The sequence below is a fragment of the Limulus polyphemus genome, unplaced genomic scaffold (genome assembly GCF_000517525.1).
Source record: "Limulus polyphemus unplaced genomic scaffold, Limulus_polyphemus-2.1.2 Scaffold887, whole genome shotgun sequence".
Lineage (NCBI taxonomy): Eukaryota > Metazoa > Arthropoda > Merostomata > Xiphosura > Limulidae > Limulus > Limulus polyphemus.
This window is the reverse complement of record NW_013666497.1, coordinates 252,098-269,386: the sequence shown is the minus strand read 5'-3', so window position 1 is coordinate 269,386 and position 17,289 is coordinate 252,098. Positions and strand designations below refer to the sequence as shown.

At 30.2% G+C, this 17,289-nt stretch overlaps 1 protein-coding gene across 1 annotated transcript in view; it reads right to left on the bottom strand.

Annotated features, from left to right (window-relative positions):
• The window catches only part of LOC111086161, a 106,953-nt gene that overhangs the window by 1,092 nt on the left and 88,572 nt on the right, over window positions 1-17,289 (bottom strand). Inside the window, exons 24-31 of the mRNA XM_022387872.1 lie at window positions 15,643-15,718; window positions 14,245-14,297; window positions 11,778-11,822; window positions 10,309-10,363; window positions 7,961-8,043; window positions 7,348-7,447; window positions 4,614-4,691; window positions 781-941 (exon numbers count right to left, since the gene is read on the bottom strand). Coding sequence (XP_022243580.1) covers window positions 781-941; window positions 4,614-4,691; window positions 7,348-7,447; window positions 7,961-8,043; window positions 10,309-10,363; window positions 11,778-11,822; window positions 14,245-14,297; window positions 15,643-15,718 — 651 coding nt within the window. The remainder of the gene's footprint in view (window positions 1-780; window positions 942-4,613; window positions 4,692-7,347; window positions 7,448-7,960; window positions 8,044-10,308; window positions 10,364-11,777; window positions 11,823-14,244; window positions 14,298-15,642; window positions 15,719-17,289) is intronic.

Sequence of the window (17,289 nt, the reverse complement as noted above, 5' to 3'; positions counted from 1 at the left end):
GTCAAAGATATTTGACAGTGTAGTGTCTGACCAAACAAGAGAAATTTGTGACAGATTGTTCAGGCAGAGTATTCATGATGAATCTAAGTTTCAAACGGACAGCAACTGCCTGTTGTAGAAACCTACAATGTAGAGGACGATGTTTTGAAAGTCTTCAGCCTTCAGAAAGGCAGAAGACTTTCAAAATGTTGTCCTCTACTTTGTAGGTTTCTGCAACAGGCAGTTGTTGTCCATTTGAAACTTAGATTCATTCAAGAGAAATTTTATTAATACCACAATTGTTAGGGTGTGAAGACAGTTATAAGACAATCCTCCAATGGGATAGTAGTATGTTTATTGATTTACAATGCTAAAATTTGGGGTTTGATTCCCTGAGGCGGACACAGCAGATGGTTTACTGTGGCTTTGCTCTGAAACCAACATCATAATCAGAAGACATCAGTCTTAGGCCTATTGTATTGTTTAACACTGCATTCTTTATCTAGTTCCTTCATAAAGAATGCAGTGTCAGAAAATATAATAGGCCTAATAATTGAGTACTAGGCTTATAAGCAAGCAGAGAATAATCTAAAATGTAGGTATTTGGTACAAGAAATTCAAAGTATTACTAGAGTGGTGGGCCTGTTAAAAAACCAGAAAACGTTGCGTTTATAATTAAACAGCAAACAACACTCAAGTTTTTTAGAAGATATACATGGAGGACTTTGCTAAAGAAAGTTGAAAATGTTCAGTAGTGAAACAAACATTCATGAATTACTGAATGTAAGAATTGTTTAGTACCTGAATTCTGGGTCTACAACAATGTGGAAAATATACAATGCTTCTCTGTCCTGGGGCCATTTCAGAGCAGAAATTCCAGTACCATTGAGAAGGTAGTAGGGAGCATCCAAAGCATCCTCGCTTTGTATGTTTCTAGCATGCTCAAAGCATGATGGAAAGGCCTGAAATATTTAATACATCTCATCCTGAGAATTAAATATTGATGTTGAAAAATAAGCAACATATACAAATTTTTCTTATTCTTCAGTTGGACATACGATATTACAAAAAACTTTCTCATAATTTACTACAGCACGTATTACATCTAGCATGCATACAAGATCAAAAACCAATACATAACTAAATGTTCAATAAAATAAAAAGCCATTTTGGCATTGTGTGATAATATCAATTTAAACAAACAACATTGTATGTAAAAAGACTCAAATCTGAGATAATTATACATGTACAGTAGCTTGATGAAGAAAATTCAAATAATGACTATCTTCTCTTGGCCAATAATTATTTTTTTTTATCAGTGAGAACAAATTGTACATATACTAACTGAAAATTTACAGTTAGAACTAAAATATATAGCATTTAATAGAGACAGAACACCAACTTTTCAAATTATCTTTGTAATTTTGGAAACCACTACTGTAACATTAATGGATTTTGATGGAATAAGATTCAAGTTGCATAGATTTAAGAGTTTTACAAGTTATTTATGCTGTATGTGCTACATAGTGGTAACCAGATCATTACAATTTTATTAAATGACACAAATTGTAAAAATAAATTTAGGGTACACTGAAAACTGACAATTTTCTTTATTAATCTTCCTTCTATGATTTTAAATTAATATAACAATTGTTACAGTGATTACACACCTTATATTTTCAGCAACCAAAGCTTATTAGCTCTTTGTTACATAGAGCTTATTAGCTCTATGAAAAAAATTTTGTTTTTGGAATTGTTCCTAGTAGGGCCACTGTTATTACTTTTTCTATGATAAAATGAATACACCTATCAGAAAAAGTTTACAGAATTTAACTTGTATGGGATGTTATTTTACTGTCCTGTATAACACTGAAAAGATGGAGTTTGTTTTAGAGCAAAGCTACACAATCAATGGTTATCTGCACACTGTTCTTCATGAGGAATTGAACCCTGGAATTTAGCATTGAAGAGTTATAAACTTACTGTTGACCCAGTAGGGGAGAAGAGGTGGAGTAAAGTGTATATACCAACAATGATAAAAAATATCACCCAATTACTCTGCATTAAGGAAAGCTGATGACAGGGAAATAAATGTTTATTAACAGAATGTTGCATATTTTAAAAACTGTTAGAAATAAACTCATTCAGCTAGTAGCTCATGACTTCTTAAATAAAAAAATAACAAGAGAGAAACTTTCAAAATGGCCTACTAGAAAAATATTTTCTAATCTTACAGACTTAAAGTAATTGTTTTTATAATTATCATTATGTTTAGAACTGTATAATGTGTAGTGACAGTCCTTGAGGAGAGCAGAACATATAACTTGTTTAAAAACTGAAAGTGTGTTGAGTTAGGCCAAACATATGTATTCATAAAACAATATGTTTTATTTTTAACAATAAATGATTTGTTGTTTAAGAAACAAGAACTTCTCTAAGTTCTACCCCTCAGAGGTACTGACAGTGGTGTCTGATGAGGAACTGTGCAAAGTAAATCCACAGTGATTACTTAAAACTATAACATTTTGTATGTAGATGTAATCATAATTACCAAATCAAATATAATGAAGTTTGGTGATTAGTTTTTTGAAATTTATCCGTTACTAGCAAATGTACCAGTGCATCACTTGGCATTTATTTTGTTGGCTTCATGGGCGTGATATGCATGTGCATCATTTGTCATGTGGGTTTGTTGAATACAGGCAATCACCTAAGATATCTATGCCAGCACACCTTTAAATGATACCTTCATTTGGTGTTGAATTTGCATAGTAAAAATTCAAAAAGCTGCCACACTTGAACTGTTTGTGATTGCTTATTTATTTAATTTTGATAAATCCACCTTTGTTCTTTCTATCAAATGTCATTGAAATTGGTTCAGCCAGTTCCTCACAACTTGAGATGTTGTGACACCAGAAAGATGGACAATTCTACTTTCTACTTAAGAGACGTTAAAGAATGAAAAATACTTTTCTTGTGACTGTGTTATAATAATTGTCTTCAAGATACACATTTTATTTTGTCTGTAGAGCTGCATGTGCATTGGATAAAAGTTTTTTATTTCTATACATAAAGTTCTAGAAGTATCTGAGCATTGATAAAAATTCACAAAAATGTCATTGAGGAAAATTTCTAGTTGTATATTTTAATACTATAATTACAGTTAATCGTTTTAGAAAGTAGTAATATTTTTGTAAGTTCTTTTACAGAAATTTATCCTACAAAATGTTTATTATGATGTGAACTAGCAACAGTAAAAAAAACACTAACTTTCCACAAGAGGACATTTAATTCTTTCAGCATGATGTTTGTGCACATAAGGACTATTAGTTTAAAATAATACTAATAATTTCATGTAACTAATATGCATTTTCACCATTGAATTCCAGCAGTATTTTCATCTTGTCACAAATGCAACAACAACATGTGTTAGTTCTAATATGACACTGAGCAGAGCAAAGCCTGATTTAGAAAGACTGTTTTCAATTAATCAAGTAGACTTCAGTGTTTACTATTGTGACTTTTCATGAAGGTTTTCCATGGCATATGTGAGAGAATTTTGTTTTAAGCATAAATCTCATGAATTTTTAATAGTCTGTCTAAAACAAAAATTGGGAAATTCTCTTCCCATAAAGACGTGTATTGCTCTTTCATTTTAAGTAAACAACAGGATTATTTTCTTTGTTTTACAAGTTACTTCCTAACATTAATTACACAGTTAACCAAAAGTGCACTAACTCAGTTCACTGGACCAACTCAGTACAGGAGTAGAAATATTGACATAAGTCCAAATTTACTACAGGTATGTACACAAAATGTATCAAGCATTTTGTAAATTGTACAAGTCTATTGTACACAAAAAAAGGAAATGAGTGACAAAGGTATTTGTACGTGAGATACGTCCGTGAATTGATAATGTCTGTTTGAGTCATACTCTGAGAAGTCAGAGTGCAAGGTGATGTTCATGTGAAGAATAGAAATATTTTTGTCTATTGTACAGTTTGGATAACCTCTAGAACATCCAAAATGCATACTTACAATTTTTTAAGTATCCCTGTATATTGTATCTAGTATTTATTCTCCTCTATCATGAACTGTTGCTAAATCGGTGATGTGAGGTAAAATGAATAATTTTATTAACTTTGACATCAAATATGTAAAACCTTGTTGAATGGCACTCTGCAAAAGGTTGTGTCTTGCTCACTTTGACCCCCACCCATGCATGTAGAATTAAACATAATGATTTAATCAATATTATAATTATACAACAACATTAAAATTTTTACTGAGAAGTACAGTAATCTGGGTAAGTCTGATATATGTGAGTTACACATTAATTTGTTTCACATCCATTTGTCAGTCAATTACTGAATATGGAATATTTATGTACTTGTTTGGGATGAATACACAGTTTCTAGGAATTATGTTCACAGATGTGTTAATATTTATTCCTATATGTGTTGAAACTCCTGTTGAGATCATGCTATGTTTTAATGATTTCCATGCACTATTGTAACAGAGGATCATGGTCCCTGTTTCTCGAAACATAAATAAACAGTTTTGTTAACATAATTTCTAGAACCTCTGTATAAAGAGATTAAAATAAATGTATTTCTAAAGTATTTTATACTTACCTTTGTTTTTAAATCTTTGGGACTTTTGTTTTCTTCATGTAAAGTTAAAATGTCTGGGAGTTCACTCCAACAACCAACCTACATATAAAAACAGATCTTTTTTTTTTTCCACTGATACAGTGCTCAGTAAAAAGTTACATTTTCTAAATGAATATGACTTTCAATAAATATTAGAGATTCATACTAACATAACAGAAGTAACATAGTCTCTGTAAACTTAAATGTACCTTATGTTTTACAAATCTTTCTTCATCATTTCGCTCGAATGGGAAAAATATTTTCTAAAATTTTAGCAGCATTTTCTTTCAACTTAACACACTCCACTTGTTGTATGATATTGTGCTATGAAAACAACATGAACTTAGAAAATGATAAACTTATAAAGAATTGAATTATTAACTCTATATTAATGTATCTATCTTCAGTGTTATAATAAGTTGTTGTAAGAGAGTGCTAAAGCACTATACTATGATATGAAAGTTGTTATATACAAAATACTAGTTTTTTTAACGGACTTCTAACTTTGGAATTACCAATAGTGATATACGCCCCACTGGTTTTTTAGCTCATTCTACTTTACAATTTATGCACCAAATTGCTTGTGTGTTTATTACTTTGTTGGTTACAAGGTCCATAATAACATAACAGACATAAAAAAAAGTTGACAAGTATATCATCATTATTACAACTAATTCCACTAATTATTGCTAGAGTTACCAAAAACAAAAAATGAGTGGTTTCACTCAATTTGTTTGGTCATTTCTATATACTGACTGTTGTAACAGGTAAAAACATAAAATTACTCAATGTGATACAATATGTGGGACCCCACTGGTATAAAACCAAGTTGAGAATTTCAGGATTAATTTATAAAACATGAGTATTTGCAGTTTTGCATACTTGTAGCACTGTTTACTTGCATGACAATTTAAAATTGACACCCAGTTTAAACTAATGAACTAGGGTAGAATAGATTAAGCATACTGATGCTAACATAATTTTAATGAAAAGTACTGCTTTCGTTTATGCTTTTATTATTATCACACAACATCTAGAATTATTACATGCTTTCATGCTAGTGAAGCTTAACCACTTGCTTATCCCCAATTTGGGCTTTTGTACACTTATCAGTGCTGTAACAATTATGCATTAATCTATAAATAGGCTATGAAAACATTTTATAATTTTCAGCCACTGCTTCTCATTAAATCATTTAAGAGAAACTGATATTGACTAAAATCAAAAGGGAAGTAAAAAACATGCCTATTTTGAACTGACATCTAAAAGCTGCATTTTTTTCATATACACTTGAAAAGGGTTCAGAATTATTACAAAATTCCCCTAGTTCTTTGAATCATCAGATATGTTGAACTTCAAACAAAAAACACATTTATAGTTTAAAAGAACAAAAATAAAAATAAGTTCAAAATATCTTTCAAAATAGCTGAAAAAAGCCTAAGGCAAGTAGTTCCATTGGGTGTGATAATGTAAAAAATTGTACAAATGCCAAAGAAAAAAATGAAATGAACACAAGATTTTTTAAGTGTAGGCACAGCATAATCTTTATTTGCACATTGTATTGACCATGATGTTATTTCATGTTTTTGAGCTGCCAAGTACGTGTAAAGGCTGATAAACATTTTAAATACTAACATAATGTAAAAGAAAGAAAGCCAGTTAAGGAGAGATGTTAGCTTGTTTTCCAGTCAACTTATTAACAATAAAATAGAAAAATAAGTCATTTTAATTTTGATAAAAGAAACAATGTATTTGGTTGAAGAAAATGTAACAAATGTTATGAAAAACATGTGACCCGGTTCATAAAAATTCTCAGAATTACACATAAACTGGAAGCAGTTTTTGTTATTCTTTATAATACCAGGTAAAGAAGTATATAAAACTAAATACAATATTTAAAAATTCCAGTAAATGTAAAGACCATCCTGTCAGGTTGAGTAGTCAAATCAATCAGTTCTGACTCGGAAATTACAAGCATACTAAAACATCAACTTCTAACATAAATAATTAAGCATTTCTTTCCTTTAGGTCCATCAAAAATTACATAGTAAGCAAAATGAAGGAAACTATGCAAAAGGAACAAGTTATTTCTTAATGAATATATCTTAAATTTTTAGCACTGGCTGTATAAACAAAGTTTGTAAATCAAGTTAAACAGCGTAAGCCAGCAGGAAAAGTGTGAAATAATCTTTAATATGCACTTATTCAAAGGGTACTTTGAAGGGATCCATGTGGACCTGATCATCTAAACATATTACCCAAAGTTTGGTAAGAAAATATTATTTGTTTGATAGGTAGATAGCTCAAATGAAGCCGAGTTTTAACCTTTCACCACTTTCTACATAAAGTCCATTTAATGGGTCTCTCATTAAATTGTTTATTGTTGTAAATATATATATATATATTGAAAGAGCATAAAAATTAATCAATAATTTAAAAGATTTATTTTTGTAATATTTATTAAAAATAAAAAACAAGAACTTGCTACAATTTCAGTATTTGTTCTTAAAACAACAAATACAATGAAGTAATATGAGTACTTTGATTCCTTACATAGACTGCTACAAATATATAAAAGAAAATGAATAATGGTGGAATCCATATTAATGTTTGGGTACATAAAAACAAACTATTAATACATTAATTAATAGATTTATATCAAAAGGAGGATTAAAGGCATATAACTAAAACAGACAATTATACAAAGTACTTATACCTGTGCTAGAGTAGTATTGTAGGTATAATCATTCTGTCCAAACTCTTCAAAAATGACGAAATTGTTTCCTACAGTCCGAATAAACTCATCGCCATCATAACTAATATAAATCGGAAAAACAAATCGTAATTACTTATGGTTGTTTATTAAGTACAAAGATACACAATGAATTATCTGCCTTATGCTACTTTAGAGTCTGAACTGTAAATTTTAGCGTTTTAAGCTATCAAGCTTACTGCTAAGCCACTGCATGAGGGGGAAAAGGAGATATTTTGATTGGAAAATGAAAAAGCAAAGTATGCTAAGTACAAAATCATAGCTCAAATTACCCATGAAAGTTAGTTAATGTTTTAACATGTGGTTGCAGTTTCTGAAAGTTAAAAAACATTTTCTTACAAAATTTGTGTCTGAGTGGTATCAAACGTTAATGAGGAAAATTATATGATAATGATTATATTTTTACATTAATATCAATTTATACTCTTACCAAATTGTCATATTTAAATATAGCATTAAAGTCAACTGAACCACTACAATTTATTTTATTTTTTGTGTGGAAAATTTCACTAAAGTTTAGGTTTGACATATCAGTTTCAAAGAGGTTAGTACTTACACATCCAAGATGGGTAGAAAATGTTCATTGTATTTTACCCTCACTGGACATCCTAGATCATTCCAAGGATAGAGCACTTCAACCTTAAGTTTTAAATCAATTTGTAAAAGGTAAAATAGATTACTGTTTGTGGTAAAAAGTTACAATAAAATGTAACATGTTGAACATCAGATATTCACTATCAACTTTGCTGAAAATATATTACAGTAAAAAACATCATTAATTAGTATTGACAGTAACAGGAAATTTAACTATTACTTATAATACCACAACAATTCAAATATTAGTTGAGACAAAGGAATTTAAACAACAGTGTTAATTAATTAATACTAAGATGTTTAAACTACTTCAACAAATAGTTGAAAAGTGCTAGATAATTAATACTGAGATATTTAAACTACCTTAACTAATAATTGAACAACAATGCTAGTTAATTAATACTGAGATGTATAAGCTACCTTAAATAATATTTGAAGAACAGTGTTAATTAATTAATACTGAGATGTTTAAACTACTTCAACAAATAGTTGAAAAGTGCTAGTTAATTAATACTGAGATCTTTAAACTACCTTAACTAATATTTGAACAACAATGCTAGTTAATTAATACTGAGATGTATAAGCTACCTTAAATAATATTTGAAGAACAGTGTTAATTAATTAATACTGAGATGTTTAAACTACTTCAACAAATAGTTGAAAAGTGCTAGTTAATTAATACTGAGATGTTTAAACTACCTTAACTAATAATTGAACAACAGTGCTAGTTAACTAATTATGAGATGTTTAATCTACTTTAACTAATATTTGAACAACAATACTAGTTAATTAATACTAAGATGTTTAAACTACCTTAACTAATATTTGAACAACAGTGCTAGTTAATTATTACTGAGATGTTGAAACTACTTCAACAAATAGTTGAAAAGTGCTAGTTGATTAATACTAAGATGTTTAAACTACCTTAACTAATATTTGAACAACAATGCTAATTAATTAACACTGAGATATTTAAACTACCTCAACTATAATTTGAACAGTGCTAGTTAATTATTACTGAGATGTTTAAACTACTTCAACAAATAGTTGAAAAGTGCTAGTTAATTAATACTGAGATGTTTAAACTATCTTAACTAATATTTGAACAACAGTGCTAATCAATTAATACTGAGATGTTTAAACTACCTGAACTAATATTTGAACAACAGTGCTAATTAATTAATACTGAGATGTTTAAACTACCTCAACTAATATTTGAACAACAGTGCTAATTAATTAATACTGAGATGTTTAAACTATCTTAACTAATATTTGAACAACAGTGCTAATTAATTAATACTGAGATGTTTAAACTATCTCAACTAATATTTGAACAACAATGCTAGTTAATTAATACTGAGATGTTAAAACTACCTCAACTAAGGCTTAAAATAATTTAGCCAGAAATTTTCCACTATTCATTTGCAAGAAATAATGTTTTTCTGAAGTTGGAAAAAAATGTTTATTGAACCCTACTGTAATATCAGAAAGTTAAACTTGATAATGCAATGATTATCTACATTTAGGTGTAGTTCACATATATCAAAATTGTCTTCCAAAAGTTAAAAATGTTTTTATGTGTATATGAAACACTGAGCTTAGTGGTTGCTACCTGTCTACACCTTAACATTCTAAACATTCAAATCCCACCTATCCTATAAAAGTATCAAGAAAAAATAAGTTACAGTAGAGTTATCTAAAGAGCTTTCTAAAAGAAATGATACTTTGATATTTGGATCTAGTAATTTCAAAGTCACTTGCTTTTATGATGAATGTTAATGGCCTTAGAGACATATATTTGTAATTCATATACAAAAGATTTCAATATAAATCTTCCAGGCCTTAAAAAACTAATTTTGTTTCAAGTTCACATTATAATTATTTTAAGCCCTAGAATTATTGACAGGACTCAATGTTTTTAAAAAACATTTTCATGCAACAAATTGCTTATGGCTCCCTAATAACATTTGAGTAACACATACAACAATCTAAACAAAAATACCATATATATTGCAATTAATCCAACCAACTACTTCTGAGGTTTTCTATGTATTAAAATTAGTGATTTTACCAAATTTTTCAAGGATAAGTATAACAGGTAAAAACATAAAATTATTCAATAAGATGCAATATTTGGAGCCCACTGGTAGTTAACAGTTTAAAAACAAGTCAGTAATTTTAAAATTAAGTGTTTTTGATACTAGTATATACCAAAAATCAAATAATGAAAAATTATCAGAAATATCAACAAGAAATGTTACACACATATATATATATATATATAAAATAGTTTAATTTATGTTGCCTCACCTCATTCTCTGTGCTGCTCACTTTAGTAATTGCTTCAGGGTCATTCAAAACATTTCTATAAATAAAAATATATAATTTTGGAATATGTTATTGTAAGTCCATGATATCTTTGCTTCATTAAACATGACAAAGTTTACTGGTTTAAAACAACTCAAATGTCTTATTGTGTGGAATTAAAATATCTCGGAATACTCACAAAATTAATTGAGACAGACAAAAATTTCATCTAATTTATGTACAAGAAATGTCTTAGTTTTAATGAAACCAAACCATCCTATTTATCCATTTTCTTCCACATAAATTTTGTTGATTCCCAATTAATGTTCAAAATGTGCAGTTCACATTTTGTTTGATTTACAAGTACATTTTCAAAATCTTCATATTTGATAATTTCATTACCTAGCAGTATAATTATATTCATTCTTAAGAGTTCTATATACTATTTAAGAAAAATGAAGGATCAGGAAAGGGTATATAATAAAACTACAAAAATAAAATACATCTACTGTTGTTTTTGTTAAGGAAAATAATCATGACTGCAACAAAAGATCTAGTCTTCGAAAGTATTATTAATAAAAGCTCAGATAAATGGCAAGAACAAATTTCCCAATAAACTATACTTAAGGAGGTTTATGGGTGAAATGTAGAAGCACAAAATAAGATCAATCTCCAACATAACTTATTCTTACAAAAGATGAAAGAAAGTCCAGACATTACATCCATAACATTCCTGGAAACATCAGTGAGGTTTACTAATGAGGCACTAGTGATATCTGACAACAAAACAGAACTCTCTTTCTTTAATGTAGAGTCTAAAAAGTTTTCAAAATGGAAGGAGATTGTCTGGAGGTTTGCAAATTATTTGTTGAAGTTTGCTTTTATGTAAAATAGAAAGTTGTGGACTGAAGGCACTAGTATTAATACTTATCATCACTATTGTGCAACCAGGTTTGTAAAATACCTTGTTTTAATATTTTAAATCTGATCTAGGTTGTATTTTATTTTCCATTCTATGGTGTTTCACTATATTTATAAATGATTATACAAACAATAACTATATACAGAAATGTCCAGGTACATGTACTTGATTCTAAAACTCAGTCAGTCGGGATTTCTAGAAAAAAAGAAAAAGATGGAATTTATAGTTAGCTACTTATTACTACTGATTAAACTGTAATTTAGGTTGGAAAGCAGATATATGGCTCGTGATATATGATAAGATTTGAATATTTCATATTAGATAGTAGATGTGCCCATACATCATGAAAAATTGCTGTGGGTATGAGACACCATTTCATTATAGTTATTCCATCAGTTTTTTGAAAACTTAATCAGGATGTATAGTTCTATATGAGTGAATGGCCACTTGCAGACCCTTTCATGAAATGCAGCGCAAGGTGGTATGAGACAGTGTTTTACATCCCCGATACCCCAGTGCAAGGCTTGAGGCGAAACGAACCAGAACTTACTTGGGTATGTAAAATGTAGTGAATGGTTCACACGATGATTTTGGCCTAAAAAAAGTAAGAAAGTGATATTAGTTTGGCTACTGGTATTTATCCTGTGGAAAATGTTTCTATATTGATAACACTACTAACAACATGGTGAAAAAGCACTGTAACAGGGATAGTGAGATGTTGTAATCAATTGTTTTTACAATTTATAAATATACTTGATTAAAATCCAAATTCCTGTATTTCACTTAGAATGATAAGGTTGTGATTTTACCTTATAATTATTCAAGATGTAGAGTGGTACTTACAAAACAAAACAACAAGGTTTTTCCATCAGCAAGCACTAAATATACAAGTTACTGAGTATTAGTAACTTAGTTTTAAAATTAACTGATGCAAGTTATTATAGAAACATCTGATTACAAGAAAACAATGAGCTCTGGCAGATCCACAATAATGCTCACCTCCAACTTAAGAAAGCACATATGCTGGAAAGGAAATGTTCCAACTAAGGATGGATAAATTGCATGCTCTGACTAAGTATAGTTCTGGTACTATTTGGTCACTATAAACCAGAGAAGGATTGTAAAGTGAAATCTGATGATTGTCCTGTTGGTCAGTATCTGTGTATATAATAGGCTGATTTAGTAAAGTCAGTGAACATTCTGTTTTTGACTAAGTATAGTTCTGGTACTATTTGGTCACTATAAACCAGAGAAGGATTGTAAAGTGAAATCTGATGATTGTCCTGTTGGTCAGTATCTGTCTGTATAATCGGCTGATTTAGTGAAGTCAGTGAACATTTAGTTACAATCTTGTTGACTATTAAAGACACTGAGGTTAAATTCACCTTAGAAACCTCACTTGGCTAAAGCATTTTAGACAGATGCCTAGTTCATGCTGGATTCGTTATCAACCAGTCCTGTAAAAACTTTGTTCCTTCATCTACAACATGCAGCAATTTTATGTAAAGTAAGCTTACAAGATAACTTAGATGAAATCCTAGTTGAATCACAACCTACCAAATAAGGCTATGGAATAAAAGCTCGTATATGCTGTTGTAGAAGAAATGGAATCAAATGGAATAATGCCATTCTTAGGTATGTTTTATGCCATTTGGTTATGTAAAGACAGCCTTGGTCTAACAGGTGAGAAGTGGAGTCAAGACAGCAAAACTACATCTTACACACACGAACTGACGAACTTTAACAGATGCCAAACTATACTTCTGACCATCAGAATTCACTTATGCTCCTATTATCTTTCCCTTGTGACTTTCTTACAGATACAAGTTGAGTACTAGTTAGGTGCAATTTTAAAAGCTTCACCATTGGGAACACTGACAGGGAAATAGATTTTAACGAAAAAGTTTCGTAAAGAGTGCGAACGGTAGTGTGATGTAATATTACTCATGCTAGAAATTTTTCATAAAAGTGACCCAAAAAACGGTACTAACTAGGTAACACGTGGCCCGATTTTAACGAAACTTGCTGATTTAGTAAAGTCAGTGAACATTTAGTTACAATCTTGTTGACTATTAAAGACACTGAGGTTAAATTCACCTTAGAAACCTCACTTGGCTAAAGCATTTTAGACAGATGCCTAGTTCATGCTGGATTCGTTATCAACCAGTCCTGTAAAAACTTTGTTCCTTCATCTACAACATGCAGCAATTTTATGTAAAGTAAGCTTACAAGATAAGTGCCATTAAGTGAAGCATGATCCACTAGAATAGTGAACTTTCTACCATACAAGTAGTGTCAAGTATTTTACAAAAACTAGAACTGCAAGTAGTTCTTTCTTTGTCATACAGTATCTGCATTCAGGAGCCATAAACATACGAATAGCATATAGGATTACATGTTCTTCTCCATCCTGCAACTGCCATAACACTATCACTGGCAACAGCATCTAACAAGAACTCTCAGTCCTGTTGTGGATATATGAACACTGGGGCTTCTATTACAGCATGCTCCAGAAATTGAAATGCTTGCTAAACTAACATTCTTCACTAAATCTTCAGTGCCTCTACATTTTAGTTAGAGTAGATAAGAGTATGTCAATTTTTGGAGAAGTTGACCACAAATTGTTGATAAAACAACACAAAACCAAGAAAATTTGTCACTTCGTTATAGGTTGAGACCAATCTTGTACCACTGCTATTTTAGTAGGATCCATAGAGATTCCATCTCTACCCATAATATGGGCATAAATGCATTTTTTTTTTTCCAGAGTGAAGTTGGATAATCAATTATCCATTACTGTAGATCTCAAGAAGATTTCTTGCCCATCCAATGGGTAGAGATAGGTATGGCCTAATGGCTAGCATGCTAGGCTGTGAATCTGATGATTCATTGTTTGCAACTGATTGAAGCAGGACTGTGCTCCACATGCTTGAGTTATGAATGAACTACAAACGTGATGGTCAAATCCCACTAATCTTTTAATACATTTTTTAAACTTGCTGTTGTTGGTTACTTACATTCGAAGAGAAATCTTCCTGTCAGGTGGGCAATTATCTGAGATTGAGAAAACCTGAAAAAATTGGAAATTATAGTTATTTACAATCACTACTAAAAGCTTTAATTTTTCATTTATATATTCATCATAAACATATCAAATCACAGAGAAGTATACATATTTTAGTATGCATTTTTTGATATGGCTGCCAAAATAGAAGTTATAAATTTGTACTAAGTACACTGTAAGTTTCAATATACTGTGATAACATTTAAAAAAAAACCTGTGGGTTGAGAGTTTGAATCCCATCACCCTCTCATCACTAACTTCTAAATTAGGGACAGCTAGTGCAGGTAGTCCTCTAATAGCTTTGAGCAAAAAATCAACAAACAAACACAATAATACTACACATCAGGTTTTTGTGATCTATTTAACTGTTATGCATATTATAGGTCTGTGTATATTGCTATCAGCGAGGATCAGAATTTGAATTTTATATGCAATAAAACTACTTTTATTACAAATCACTATGGAATTAGCAATTCGTATATCAATATTACTCTAAATTATTGTATAGTATATGAGACTGATATCTTGCTAAGATTCTATGGAATGCCTTCATTCTAATTTATCATTAGTAATAACTTTCTCATCTGATACTATGTGGTGAAGTAAGCTTGGTTATACTTTCTTCTTAATAAACTAAATAAATAAAATAAAAAGTATATATATAAAATTTTTAGATAAAATATCCTTTATATAAAAGAGTATCAAGAACATATGACTGCATATAAAATGTTTTACAAATTAATCTTTGTTTTGTAACAAATAGGGATGGGACAAATATCCAATTAAAATGGATAATGCACTGTCTGATGAAATCTGGTCTGCTTGGGTATTAATTTTGTGATGAATCAGTTAATCACATAAATTATCTCATAGTACTATGTAGGCACATGTGTCATTTAGTCCCTTGGTACTTTATAATAGCTTCTGAACATAGTAGCATTTTCTCTGGTATTAAAGAGTGAGAGTCCTGGGAGTCATAAAATAGACCATCATTATGTAGCTTAAACAAAAGTCTACTCATTGTTTTGTGAGCAAATAAGTCTTGATGGGAGGATGGGGTACGAAACAGTCTCACACCACAATGTGCCACATTCCCTTAAATGGTTATTTACTAATGCAGGAAACTGTACATCCTGTGTACATAATTTTTAAATTTCGAAACAACAATAACCAAATAAGAAGTTTAATGCTATACTATAATAAAGTGGTAGCTGAAGCATACACAGTATGTTCAATTTGTTGGCTGTATCTCCTACATGATTAGATATAAGGAGCCAGATATCTGAAATCTGACTGAAAGTACTATTTGTCTCATCCCTAGTAATAAATAAGGGGTAAAACAAAAACATACCACAGAAGTTGGAGAAGGACAACCAACTGTCACATGCTCTGGCCTAATTTCCATTCTTGCATATGCTTTACCTCGTCTATATAGGTAAAGAAACAATAATAACTCACACGATATCTGAACCAACCTTTTATTATATATATAAATGTTTAACAGTGTTGTTAACTAATATCGGTTGTAATTACTGTGGAATATGTTTCCTAAACATTGAAGCTGATATTGATTATTTTATTACAACACCTTAGATAACTGATTCGTAACAGAAAATGTCAAGAACTTTACAGTGTTTAATACATACTTTGTTGATTGGAAAGAAGAGCTAGAAGTCTTTGGATTCAAGCATATCTTATAGTTATTAAAATTGCAAGAATCATACATCACACACACACACATGCAATACAACACTTGTGGTTGAATGAGAGTTAACATTATTATTAAATACATTATATCTAACTAAAGTATTTTTAAGCCTATATTCTAATAAGGCAATTTGATGTAAACAATGATTGCTCCATAAAGATAAAAATCATTTTAGGAAAAATCCTACATGAAGATTAACTTTTTATTTGACAAGTTACTCACACTTTAATAATATTATTAGTGTTCTCAAGTGCTATGTGGATTAATAGATTAATTATTTAAAATTCACAAAACTATGTGTAAGAAAGATTTTGTTAGAAATCTTCAATAACTTATTTGTTTGCACATGGATAAAAAATGTGCAAAGAGAAGTGTTCATATTGAAGAAATAGTTAGCTAGCTTTATTATTCACAAGGTTGTTGTAGGCAATGTTTTCCACAAGCAGTAACAGGAATTACCAATTTCAAGAATAACAAAGGCACAAAGGTAACTTGAGACAGGATCAACTTAATGGTTTTCTTAACCATGTGTTATGTGAAACCTGCACATATTCAGAACAAACAATAAATTCAAAATAAATATCATAACACTATGAGAAGATAGAAACCCATGGTATATTAATGTACTATACTACCACACTACTATTATCAAGGGATTGCTGTGCAAAACAGTTAATGCTTTATGTTAGTATATTAGTTTAAACTTCTGCTATTTTGTGATGATATCAAAAACCCATTCTAGTAAACTGAAAATGTAATTTTTTAAGAATAAGATGTCTAGTCTAAGCTAACAAAATTTAAAATCCAAATTTTTTATTTTTGAAAATAATTCAATCCATATATCTCCCTAATAACTGAAAGGAACAGGATACCTTTACAAGTCTAGGGACAAAACAAAATTAGTCATATTTTTAGTGGAACTATTACATTCACCATGGACTGTAATTGATGTTTAATACTAACCTTAGAAATTAAGAAATATTTTTTGAAATGAAGGTGTTATCTGACAAAAGCCAGAATATATATACCTAAAGCTTCAGAAAATAGGAAAAACTGTAAAAAAAAGTATACTTTTTACTATCAGACATACCAACCACAGGTAATTGACTTACACAGAATTATTCATTACATAAGAATATATTGTAGCCCGGCATGGCCAGCTGGTTAGGGCGCTCGACTCGCAATCTGAGGGTCGTGGGTTTGAATCCCCGTCACGCCAAACATGCTCGCCCCTTTCAGCCGTGGGGGCATTATAATGTGATGGTCAATCCCACTGTTCGTTGGTAAAAG